Source organism: Patiria miniata, unplaced genomic scaffold (assembly GCF_015706575.1).
Source record: "Patiria miniata isolate m_02_andy unplaced genomic scaffold, ASM1570657v1 HiC_scaffold_29, whole genome shotgun sequence".
NCBI classification, from domain to species: Eukaryota; Metazoa; Echinodermata; class Asteroidea; order Valvatida; family Asterinidae; genus Patiria; species Patiria miniata.
The window spans coordinates 3309493-3322847 of NW_024037068.1; the positions used below are offsets into that span (position 1 = coordinate 3309493).

The 13355-nt window shown below is 43.0% G+C and overlaps 1 protein-coding gene across 1 annotated transcript; it reads right to left on the reverse strand.

The window, feature by feature from the left end:
* Positions 1-735: 735 nt before the first annotated feature.
* Positions 736-12922, reverse strand: LOC119735668. The gene is made up of 12 exons (XM_038209474.1): positions 12300-12922; positions 11245-11628; positions 10465-10590; positions 10074-10265; positions 9790-9932; positions 9041-9215; positions 8361-8529; positions 7218-7391; positions 5419-5512; positions 4705-5137; positions 2811-4337; positions 736-1340 (listed from the first exon to the last, which is right to left on the reverse strand). The coding sequence occupies exons 1-12, from the start codon at positions 12325-12327 to the stop codon at positions 1012-1014; spliced, it is 3774 nt and encodes a 1257-aa protein (XP_038065402.1). The 5' UTR covers positions 12328-12922; the 3' UTR covers positions 736-1011.
* Positions 12923-13355: the final 433 nt, after the last annotated feature.

The following is a 13355-nucleotide window of genomic DNA, read 5'->3' on the forward strand; positions in this document are numbered from 1 at the left end:
TAATTACATTTTATAGGCATGCATAGTTTTTTGGCAATATTATAGCAGTTTCTCCTGATATAGAATGGAAGAACATCTATATTCAACTCAGAATACATTGTATTTCTAACAGCTCAGTCTTAAAAACAAGTTAAGATATTTTTACCGTTCTGAATAAATGGCACTTTTTTTATAGTATAGACACATATCTGAGGCATTTCTTTGTTACGCATGAGTAGACAGATTATACTTTCTTGTCACTGAATTTACATACAAAAATTGCCCTCTTGAGAAAGCGCACTGTACAAAGGGTTTATAAACCACAGTTTGGCAATCTCTATCACTAATTTCAACTGAAGATGGGGGCAGCCGAAAAGAAGGAAGAACACAACTAGAAAATACTGAAAAGTTCATAGAAAAAGGCCAGTTCATACTCCATGCGAATGCGATGCAAAATTTGACGTCAAGAAGCATTCGCTGCAAAATACATTGAATTGAAATGTGTTCAACTTTTGCGAATTCACTGCACGAAAACTTCCCCAGACGTCGCAAGTTCGCGTTCGCTTTCATACCGATTATGAACCAACCTTTGGTCTAGCATTTCTCCATCCCCCACACATAAGTACATTCAGTGTAAAATTACCCTTAGTCTTGGCTCACGACTGGATTTTGTTGTTAAAAATAATAATGATAATAAGTTTAGGATTTATATAGCGCATCTCCATAAAAAAATCAATGCTCCTTTTTTTCCCCAAATGCAGCTGGTCCCAATCCCTAGCGAGCATGATCAAGACACCACAGCAGTAGCGGATGCTATCAAGAAGATGAATCAAATGTAGTCTTGGGAAGTTTGGCACTGGGACCCGCAAAATTCTGAGCATACTTCACACGTGTGATATTACCGGTATGTAGCTTGATTCCTCTTGTTGGTAGTACTGCGGCACTTGTCAAGGAGCAGCTGCATTTGGGAACAAACTCAAAAACCAGTCTTGGACTAAACCTACTACGCTCTTTGCTCAATATTAACCTAGATCACCTGTTATTCTTCCTAAACTTTTCATCCCCGTTTTTCCCCATGTAGGAAGTCCAGCTCTGCTTGTCCGCCGGCAGAAACCGAAAATGCTCCTCCAATTCTTCCACATCTACCTCCTCCCTACTGACTCCTTCGCTCAGCATGACTTGGTCGTCCTCCAACCTGACCCAATTCCGCCTCATGATGGCGCTCTTCAGGACCAGCCTGTGGACTCTCAGCCTCAGCTTGGTGGTGAGGTAGTGGGAATCCTCGTCAGTCAGTTGGGCCATTTGAGTCTCGACGTAAACGTAATCCAGGTTGCCGTCATTGTCCAAGTCACCAATGATACCTGGCAACAAAAAAGACACTTTTAGTTTAATTAATAGTTGGAGAAAATGTTTTAGTTTCCTTCCCACCAGAGTTGTAACGAGTCACTGTATTTGTGACTCGAGTCGAGTTCAGTCATTTTAAGGAAGTGACTCGAGTCGGACTCGAGTCGGACTCGAGTCAAGTCATTGGCTCGCGTCATTACAACTCTACTTCCAACTTGGATAATTTGCGAATCCCATGAAGGCAACCATTTGGATTGAGGTTTCAGTCCCTTCGTAAGTTTCCGGGATTCTCCTAAGATTCTTCTCGAGACCTTCAGGTAGTTTTCTTGTATATCTGAAATACCTCTGAATATTTTCCAGGAATCTCTCAAGGTTTGCCTTTAATATTTCTGAGCGTTTCCTTTGAATATTTTCGAAAGTATTTCTAAAGGCTTCCTGAAAATATTTTTGTGTATATCTCTAGAACGTTTTTTGAGAATTTCCCTGGAAAATCTGTAAGATTATCCTTGAACTTTTCGAACATTTCCCTGAAGAGTGTATATAGTGTCCCTGGGATATTAATTCTACAGGCTTCCCTAGAATATTTCTGAAGCTTTTCCTTGAAATATCTCTGCTAAAAACCTAAACCAGAATTTATTTATTCTATTGTCACAGATGTCTTGATGTAACTTCCAACCCAATAGGAATCCTTGGCATTATCACCAGAAATCAAGAGATTGGCTTGTTCCTATTTTTGCCGGACTTAAAAAATGGAATGGCCAATTACAGGACAGACAGTATGAAGTTCTAAGGTAATCGACCAATCCCAGGGCAGGATCACTGTGCGCTCATGAAGTACCTCGGTAATCGTGAAAGCAGTTGTGTTGGTTCTATTCAAAATGAATGCCCAAGACTTTTTTCTCAGAGCAGTGTCTGACACAGTTCTCCAACAGTTACTGTGATACATGTACCCCCTATCTACATGTATGGTGGTGCCTTGTGATGGAGGCACTGTGCCGGCACTGTTCAAAATAACTGCCCAAGAATGTTCCTCTGAACAACAGCTGGCACAGTGCTTCCCCCATTACCAAGGAGCCCTGTGAGTGTTCGGTCACCCTGTACCTGGATTGGATAACACTGGTATATCAAGATACATGCAGCAGCTTTGTTTGGGTAGCTTGCTGTCCTGAAAGTTTGTACAAATGTAGGACAACTACATGCATGAGCAAGTTCAGGCAAAGACCATGGTCAACAATAGTTCTATAAACTGCACTCGGACGCAGGATTGTTGAGCTGCGCTCGTCGACTACTTAACACCACACCCTAGGTACAACTGCATAATAGCTGCGCATATCATAATGCACAACAGGGAGCCAGAATCAAGAATTTTCACAATGACGTACTGAGTGTCATCTAACAAGAGGCAGTCGCAGGTTGCTATAATTAACCACTAGTCGACTAATTGTCCTCACCTGAACTTGCTTTGCGTATGATGTTTGCTTTCTTACCTGTTCCAAACAGACTGGGTTGGTAGACTAAGCACAAGTCACTTTCAGGAATCTCTCTCCTCCTACGTAGCAACTTGCCCCCTTCTGGCCCTGATGCTGTTGACGTACCTCCTTGTTTCTGCAATGCAGGCTTCGACGGAGTCTCTGGCTTTTGTGGTGTTGACGTTTCTTGGTCTGCGACCATACCTAGCTCTGTGAAAAGCTCGGCCAGATGTGTTGTACTTTGATTGTTATTTGTGATTTCCTCTTTTGTCTCTATGTGCGATTCCTCAGAACTATGGTTTGTGCCCTGGCTTACAGGTAACGAAGTGGGTTTATTTGTATCGGTGTCAGACTTGTTATTTGAACTACTGGTATGAGTTGAGTTGACAGCCAGTGGAATACTGGAGTTGACAGCCTGTGGACTACTGGAGTTGACAGCCTGTGGACTACTGGAGTTGACAGCCTGTGGACTACTGGAGTTGACAGCCTGTGGACTACTGGAGTTGACAGCCTGTGGACTACTGGAGTTGACAGCCTGTGGACTACTGGAGTTGACAGCCTGTGGACCACTGTTGATTTCCATTGGTGGAGTAGTGTCATCTAGAGAGAGTGTCCCAGTCTCTGATTCCGATGTACTTTGTTGCGGATAGTCTTCAAATTCTGTTGTGGGGAGCTGTGTGCTTTGTGTAGCAAGTTCACTTGCAGCTGTTGCTTCCAGACTTGATGTTTCCAATCCAAGAGTCGAAGCTGATGCATTGACATCTGGTGATGTAGCAGTTTCTGTAGCAGTCTGTGAGCCCTCTGTTGTCACTTCAAGCAAGTTTGTTGAGAGATCAAGTGGTGTTGTAGTTTCTGGCATACTCACTGTTGTAATTTCTTCTCTTGGAGTGCCGGTTGTTTCAGAAGTCGTAGATACCCCACTGACTGTTGTTTCTAATGTTTTTGTTGTTGTTTCACTATTTGTACTCATGGGTGTAATATTGTCAGAACCTGTACTGAAAATTTCATTGGTTGAATGCACACTTGAAGTTTCAATGTCGTTCACTAAACTAGTTGTAGATGGGGTATTAAACTGAACAACTTCACTCACACTAGAAGTCTGAATTGCTTCTCGTCTCAGAGTTGTTTCTTCAATAATTTCAGATGTACTCATCGCGGCCCGTGACTCCTGCCCCTCTGGACTTGTAAGAGCTTTAATTGTGGACTCGAGCCCCTCTGGCAACGTACCAGCCTCAGTACTTGGCCCTATTTCCTCTGGAATTGTAGCAGCAATAGTTGTTGGCTCCAGCCCCTCTGGCAATACCACAGCCTCAGTTACAGGATCTACGTCCTCTGGAGTTGTAACAGCATTAGCAGAGGTAGTCATGTGACGGTGTAAATCGTGTCTTGCTAGATCTTCCTCGGTCACCATTGCTTTGGTAGGCAGAGGAGCCAATTTGCTGGGAGGAGTCACATGGGTGTCAGGTGGTACTGTTTCCATGGCGCCAAGATCTTGGTCATCATGCAATTTTTCTTTCAAGAGGAGTCTGTCTTCTTCAGTGAGAGCTGGAAAAGAACGGAAAGTTACTGCTTGGTGAGCTTGACAACTTTGGTGAACTTTTGGAAAGTGGTAATAAGTAAAAATCATAGAATAGAGTGGGTGGATGGTTAAGATGTCTGCACTTTGTAAGCAGGAGGTCCTCGGTTTGGGGCCCACCCAAGCAAGCTTGAGAATTTTTTCTCACAAGCTCTTTGAAAGCCCTGGATGAACAGTGCTAAAAATATGTAGGTCATAACTATGGGCCAAAACATGTTGCCATTCTCTAACTCTATATCTCAGTATGCTATTTAGGCAGTTAGTCTTTGTGTGAAGAACATATACACATTGACTGATAAGAATACATAACACTGTGATAATTAGTAGACCACTTACAGTAGTTATACTTGTAAGCCTCAATAGACGCCAATCGTAGAGGCTTCAGAGCTAGATCCCTGTCTACCAATAGCAGATCGGCATGGAAGACGTCCGTGCTCAACAGACACGGTTGCTCTGGGCCCATTTCCCCGTGTCTACGTGGACGTCCTGGGGGAACCGATGAATCCACACGCCCCTCGGGTCCCATCTCGGATCCCATATTGGGTCCCATATCGGGTCCCACCTCGGATCCCATCTCGGGTCCCATCTCGTGCCCTGGGGGCTCCAACTCTTCTCCCGTGATCTCGCCGCTGAGCCCCTGTGCCCAGAATATGAAGGCATCTTTCCGACCATAGGACTGGAGGGTGAGGGGTGAGGACATGACGGGGCCGATGCTGGGGGTTTTGAGGTACCAGAGAATCTCTCCATTTCTGCCATCCAGGATGTAGACCTAGGAATGAATGAAAATTAAAAACCTCAGAAACTGGAGATACTTGCCATTATAGATGATTTCGGGCACGTGAACACTGTACAGGCCCACTTGGCAAGCTTTTGCGCAAAGCTGTTGCCTCATGACAAATCACCTGAACAATAGCTAGCACAATGCTGTCGTCACTGAAAGGGGCCTCCATGACAGAATTGATAACATGCCTGGATTAGTCTACATCCTACTTTTCAAATTGTTTTAAAGAAACTCTTGACGCAAAGTTGGAATTTTGTTGGAAGGCTTACGTAGGTAGACTTGAACTCGGGCCATGTCCCCTTGCTCAATCGCACCATGAGATCAACGGTGTCGTCGTCATTGAAATAGCCTGGTGCAGGATTGCTGTAGAAAACACAATGAATGAATTTAACAAATGGGGCAATATATTAAAATACTGACTGGGACAAATGTGTTGACACTCGACATTGTCATCATGGTCACGTTGAAAGCTGAAAATTACAACAATATAAGTCATTACTTACAAACAATTGTGGTAAAATGTCTTACTCATGGACACAAGAGCCATCGCTGGATATGCACAGCTACACCACATTGTAAAACATGCATGCAACAAGTATGCAGTGTAAAACTAAAAATAAAGAAGAAAACCCCACTTAACCTTTGGCCTTCAGCTTCAACATTCCTTGGGCACAGATCCCATGCCAATTCCATGGTGCTGCCGAGCACATATATTTGCTAAGCACAGACAATATTTGTGTGGCAAAAAGCAGGCTACCCGCTAAAAAGTCATTCAATGTATAAAGCTTGTGACCGAGTCTCTGCTAATTTCTATTTAGCACATTCATGTATATTTCCTATTTTAAGCCCGGTTCATACTTCACGGGAAAACGAAAGCGAAGCGAAATTCGTGGCGTCAACAATACATTCGAAGTGCGTCCACCATTGTTGACGACATGAATTTCGCTTCGCACATGCTTTCGCGTGAAGTATGAACCGGGCTTTAAGCAGGTCCTTGAAATTGGGTCCTGCGGCACTGTGGAATATCCTGCATGTTGGGTGTGAAGAAGTGTGTCATTTATAACACTTCAAGCACAGATTCTGTATATCTTGCTTGCCCGAGAGCAAGTCACATAGCTTTCGTTAGTTTTACTATCTTGCTGTTTTCAGCCAAAAAGACTATACAACGGCTGCCTGTCTGAAAATATACTATACAGCTATAAGCATAGAAACCAACGTAGCAACAATACATGTAGGTCTGTTTGTGCACATGTGCACTTGTTCTACATAACCCCGAGGACAGACACATAAAGGGAGAACAACAGATCCTTTCAGTCCTCGGGAGTTGGGTCTTTTGCTCAAAGCGGTCCTCTGTAGTAGGTTTGTGTGCTTAGTCTATGGAAAAGTGTTACATTACAGGGACAAAGGGAAACACAAAGCATTGTCCTCATGAGTATAGTAAAACAAGAGAATGTGTGCATAATAGTGTGCGCATTGTGCATATTGTTCCCGTGCACTACAGAGTTGGGTTCAAACATTTCATGAAGGTGTAGTTTGGGAAAGTGTAGGTTAATTGTCAACTAATTTCACATATATTTTAAGTGAATTTTGCTTGAATTAATTAGCTATCATTTAAAATCGAGCAGAATCTGTGGGAATCAGAAACTAGCCTCCCTCGGTGATTCAGTGAGCATTCGATTTCCCTGGACTATGCCTCAGGAAAACAGAACACTCCGTGGACCACCTCAGGAGGCTAGTTTAACCCCTTAAGCACGGGTTATAATGGGGACATTCCTCCACACATAGAGCAAGTGGCCCGCATGACTGCACAGCCTTTGTGTGGTAGCGGGACTGCACAAAAGCAGCAGCTGTGGAACTACCCACTAGCCGTGTGCCACGGCATACCACAGCTGGCAACTGCATTCCAATGAGGATTAGCGGCCACGGCCATGACCGCTTCCCGGGCCCATGGGGTTAACACACCACTCGAGGCAGTCAATATTTGTATAATATACCGGTACTGAGCTATCTTTGGAACAGGGAAACTGAGGGACTATACTCATGTTATTCTGAAAGCCACTGAACCCACCTGTAGGTCTCAAACTCGACAAACCGGCTGCCGGTTGACCAGATGACCTCCAGGTTGAGCCCGTTCAGCACTGTGATGGTGCTGTTGTACATAAACACGACCAGGTCATCTATGCCGTCGTTGTTCATGTCTACCAGCTCCGTGGGAACAGTCACACCCTTGCTGGAATCACTCCTGCCAGGAAGCAAAATGCTTCTTGATTTAGATTCCATGCAGAAACTGCTCTCTTGGTGGTGAAAGTAGACAGATCTATTAGGCCCCAGCCCACTTGTACAGGGTGAGCCCAAAAAAAGGAAACCAAAATGGCGCCCCCTATTTTTATAAAAATTTCTGCACGTAGCGCGTTCAAAATATAGGATGTAAAAGCCCAATTAACAAGCTTTATTTTAGTAAAAGAATCGTTTATATCGCTCATGTACTTTTAAAGTTATGGACTTTTAAACACAAACACCATTTCATAGCTATAGCTACTTCTGTTGTCGGCATATTCCCATGTAGTTGTAAACGTTGAAGACCTAGACAACAGTTCTAGACACAAGATTTAGACATTGCCCAGCAGCCAATTTCACAAAACAGTGCGTAAGTTATGCCATGCGTAGGGCTTGCACAACAAATTTATTGCACAGCTGTGCAATATAACTTGCGATTGAACACCATGTTCCTGGCAGGGTTTGTGCACCAACGCGGCCATCAGGAACGAGTCGAACACCATAACCATGGCATTCTACCAACTGAGCTACACGTATCCACCCTACTTTGACAATATCCAAAACTGTCAACATCTTTTTTTTCTCGGAGCACTTGTCAGAAGTCATGAAACCAATACACAGGGAGTGTTAGAAGAGGATCTTGCCGCATGTGATGATGCTACCAACGCGAGCAATGCTGCAAACCTGAAAATTAGCAGCAAGGAATCTCTCAGAAATAAAAGTCATTCACAAGTAATCATAAGTCCATCACAAGTCATCTGATCTCAAGTCATAAGCTATTCAAAATGAACCGTAACCAAGGCATCCCTTTTGTCATTGTCTGTCCTCCGCTACTGTTGGCCTGACTTGTAATTGACTTGTGAAGAACTCATTTATAAATGAACTCTGGGAAACTACACAGCTTTTCCTTCTGAAATCCAGCTGGCCTTCATACCTGATAATCTCATTGACACCGCTTGATAGAGTCTGTACAGGCGTTCCCCAACTCTCTTCATATCCCTTACTTTGCAAGTGAGTCACGTGGGACAGACTGTTGGCACTGCACGTTGTTATTGACATCACGTAGCAGTACAAGTCTCGCAGGGAGATGGTCCATAGTGAACCTGTATAGAAATCATATTTTCAACAATTTTTACCTGGTATTCATAAATACCTAAGACAGTTTATCCTTTCATATTGGTCGAGAGCCTGTCACATGGCCGATCTTAAACACATGATAAAGACATGGCTAGCTGGTCTTAAACACTTTTTCCAGTGTCACATGAAATTTGGACTCCTATGAAATCCAGTGCTTTTTATCGTTTTATTGGTTAAACATTCACAATCTTCATATAGGCATGCACAATACTACCAGTGGTTCAATATTTCATAGTCCTAAATTCACACCTAAGCGACATCGCGCCAATCTCCGTAAAAGTAGTTGCTTACATCTTACTCGCAAGTTTGACACTCCACTGTAAAGCTTAAGGAGTGCCCCTCTCAAATTTTATTCAAGAGACACATGCCAGAGGGAAATGTAGGAAGTTTGGCAGACAGGTGGTGGTTGTAAATTCATGCCTGTGCTTGGTCAAATTATCGAGGGGCGGGGCTTAATCTATTAGGGGGATGATGTACCTGCAATAGTTTCACCCCCTGATCCAAACAGCAAGTAGACAGCTCCGTTGTGCCTTGTGTAGAGTGTTATAGCTGAGTAGGTCTCATGCTCATCAGGTAAGGACAGATATCTGCCCAGGCTTCGTCCAGTCTTGCCCGACAGGAGGAGCAGCCTTCCTGCTGGCCTATCCAATTCCTGAAGAATATTAACAGTAGGCTTCAAAATTGACTGTCAGCAGAGTCTGCAGTGCCTTAGGGCTGTGTATTTCTCTTGACCAACTATAGTGCGGCTTTCATTGGACGGCATGAGAGAAAAACAAATCTTGTTGAAAGCCGCGCTGTGGTTGGTCAAGAGAATAAAAGCTTTGCTAATAATCACTGTTATAAATGTGCACATGCAACCGTTGGCACACCTACGCTGTGAACTGATGATTTAAGTTGGCAGAATTTTCTGCTATAGTAAGCACAACTTTTCTGCTAACCCTGTTAACAGGCATGCAACTTTTCATTGGATCCACTGATTTCCTCGTTTTTTCCCTTCTCATTAATGCCATTACAAATTGAAAATTACTGTAAAAAGTCTTGTGTGATTTGGAGTTTCCTCGTTTTTTCCTTCTAAATTTCCAGTTGCATGCCTGTGTTAAGTAGTGCCAAGAAATTGGCCCAAGCTCTAGTTGATTGGGCCCTGTACTCTTCCTAAGCACATAGCCTCAAAGCACATTTTGGCCATAGACTGCAATCAGGTGCGGTGGAAACCAAGGAAGGCAAACCTTTTCGGAGAACCTGGTGTCGCCACCGTGAGTCACCACAAAATCTTGGACGCCATCTTGATCCATATCGGGTACAACTTGACCTTGGTAGAAGTTGAAATGAGGATTGGTCACGCTGGGATCGGCTGACCACAGAATCACACCTGTTATTTTGGTTTTAAATGGAGGAAAAAAAAGATGAAAGGCTAGTAATCATTCTCTTGCGGAATCACACATCTACTCAAAGGCATGTTTGAATCGCAACATACGACGTAAGAAGTTTCAGCATAGTCCTTCACACTTACCTTTAATTGGATCAATACCATGCAGTGTGGCCATACGTCCGGCCGCTACACAGTCCATATGGCCATCTTGATTGATGTCTAGTTTCCCACACTGAATGGCAAATACTTCCACTTCGGTATATATAGTCCATAGTCTGGTGCCATTGCGTCCATCTAATGCCATGATCAGTCCCGCACATGGATACTTCATATCTGGATAAAAATAAGTTAAATTTTGGAATCTCCTGACTTGATATTTGACAAGAAAGAAATGAGTCATTTTTTCATTTTTTTTATTTGTGCACGTTATCTTTCTTTAAAGTAATTATCAAAGCAAGTACCATTATAATTGCCACTGGAGTGAACTAAAACATTTCAATGCAAAACCTGAATTGCACTCAAAGTGACTCACCATGTTTTCTGCAGAATTCGATTTCGCTCTCTATGTCCTTTAATGAGGATGTGACGGCTGCCCCAAGAATAACATCCTCGATGCCATCTTGGTTGACGTCGTAGAGACGCATTGCAGTCTCTGTGGCTAGAGGGCAAAAGTCGAGAAATTGATCAGGACTTGATGATCATTTCCAATAATTTTTTTTTTACATTTTTGAAAGACAGACAAGTTTTCCCGACACGACTCTTAGAAAGTTTGAGTAAATTTTGGTTTACAAATTACATATGACGAGGCCTCGCCTAGCGGGCACATCGGCTACACAAATTCCCAGTGCTCTCCCAGGTTCCCACCCCCAAAAAAACCCTGAAATTTGCTGCTTGCCAAGGAAGTGTCTATTTAGTATATTTTTGAGTAATTAATTGGAAGAGCACTATAGATGACTGTTTTTTACTTCCCTTAACCCTATGGCTTTATAAAATCTGAATAAATTACTAAGGAAAAAAGAGCGCCCTCTAGCGTCCAAAGAGCTCCAAGCTCCCCCCCCCCCAAAAAAAGTTGTTGGGTCTGCCCTTTTTGCCCCCTCGTAACATGCTGGTGCCCCCCACTATAAAAAACCTGGCTACGCCACTGCGGCTACACTGCGAGTCGCCCACTTCGCAGGCAAGTCACCTGCTACGAGGTATGAGTCGCCTGCGCAATCACCTGCTTCAGTCAATTTTGGATACTGATCAAGTGATCTTAGTCCCATGAATATTGATGTACAGCCAACCAATGAAAATACACTAAAGTACATCATACCATATTCATAAGTGGAAGATGTCCATCCCAGTCCCACTGTGTTTTGTGCCCTAGGTCTTATCAAGTACAGAGCACAAAAGAGCAGCGCAACAACGACAAGCACAACGAGCAGACAGACAAGGCAGCAGCATGAGGAAGGTGGACTATTCCTCCGGTCCCGAGACCTGCGAGTGTCCTTGTAGAACTCGATTTCCTCCTCCGAGTCATATCCATTCTTGGCCGGCAATAGACGGCCATTCTGGCTACCCTGGTTGTCCAAGTCAAACAAAAGGTTGTCTTCATCAAGATCATCGTGGTGCTCATGCGTTCTTGTTATGGTCGAGCCCGATGGAAAGAAGGTATCAAGTGGAAGACGCTCATAGCGCGGTTTTTTTCGGGATCCACCTGACATAAATTACAGGAAAATGTAAATTGTTAAAAACATGACACTGCAAAAGATTTCACACATTTTGAATGTATATATTTGGAAAGAATGTTGCAACTTGACTCCACGTTTTCGTCATATATAATCTCAATAAAGGTCAGTTGTTGCAAAAATGTTGAAAAAACACGAATCTGGGACTGAGAAACATTTCCAATTTTGTTATGTTAAAAAAAACTTCTTGACTTCTTGACTCTCCATAGATTTTGTACACAACTGGTGTAGGGCTGTACATTGAAACAGTACCCGAGTACCCGACCACTGATATCTGATTGTCAGGAACCGGTTCCAGATTATGGACTCGAGTACCCATCCATATATATACCGGTACTTCACTAAGTAAGTTCTCAGACAATCATGACAATGAGAAAGAAATTAAAAGGATTGGAATGTCATTTATGGGGTATTTCCAAAATGAAAACCAGGCTACATGAAAAAACAAAACAGATTCGCATTTATGAGGTAGAATTAGAAACTGATCCAGTGATCATTTGATCAAATTGCGCACTACCTGACTGACATGACTGATGACGAGTAGCATGAGTAGTGCAACAGCAACATTTGGCATGTTTGGTAGTTGGGGCCTATTTAAAAGTTCATAATTGATAGACCTTGGCTTAAACTTTTTACTTACCATTAAAAAAGGAACCCATTGCTCCCATAGGATCGGAACAGATAACGTTCAACTTCTCGCTTGCAACAAGGAATTTCCAATAGTTTACGTGCACTGCTAGTGAGTGCTACGCCGCAAGCGTTAAAGCATTGTAAATTTGTGTGGATGTGACTAGGATGTCATTGGCGTGTGGCTGTGGTACGTCGTGTGTACGTGTTGTGACACGATTTATTGAAACTTTCGTCCGCCGATCTTTCTCTTCTTTCTCGCCCGATTGATGACAAAAGCAGGCTCAACATTGAAGGTTTTCATAAAAAGTAACTTGGGTGAATCGGTTAGTGGTAATCATTTTTCTGAGTTTTCTTTTGATCGTGTTGATTAGTTGCGAATTGCGTTTACTTGTTCACGTGCCAGTGTATACTGAGCATGGACTTCCGGATTTGAGAGCTAGAGACGTCTGTCGAGGACCAGCCTTGTTCCCGGAGTCTACTTCATTTCTACGCGTTCTTAATTGTATAGTGTCGAATGGTAGCGTACTGCCCGATTGTCATGGGTGCGAGATTGTCTGTCCGTCTAAAAGGCTTGCTTTTTGAATATAAAAAGGATCGAACTTAAAACAAGCCTGTCTTTCCCCCCTTTTTTAAGGTTCGTACTAACAAGCAATCACTCGATTCTCGATCTAAGAGCGCATCTTATTTTGAAAAAGTTTAAAAGCGTTGGGGACCGGTGAGGTCAATAAAACTTAAAAGTTCCCCGTGACGACGATAAAGTTTTTTTCTGGGAGTGGTTCCCCGATAAAGACTGGCACCACTTCGTACAGCAAATTTACTACGTTGTTCATTATAATGGTAACATTAGGAACAAGGCAGCCAACCACGCTATTCTGCGCGGAGCTGGAGCTACTCATGCAGAAACATCTGTGCATGGAGGAAGGAAAACAGATTATGTATGATTAAATATCACCAAAAATGTTTCGATAATGCAATTTATACTAAATATGATTTATATTTTAATTGTTTCCAATCAATAAATCAAAAAAGTGACGAGCAACATTTTGCACAAGATTTATCTAGGCGT

Excerpts from the sequence above, each read along its gene's own strand:
- LOC119735668 (XM_038209474.1), bottom strand. The coding sequence starts at position 12,327 with ATGGGAGCAATGGGTTCCTTTTTTAATG. Across the intron at positions 10,266-10,464 it reads CGAATTCTGCAGAAAACATG|ATATGAAGTATCCATGTGCG; the intron begins GTGAGTCACTTT and ends ATTTTTATCCAG. Across the intron at positions 9,933-10,073 it reads TGGTATTGATCCAATTAAAG|GTGTGATTCTGTGGTCAGCC; the intron begins GTAAGTGTGAAG and ends CCAAAATAACAG.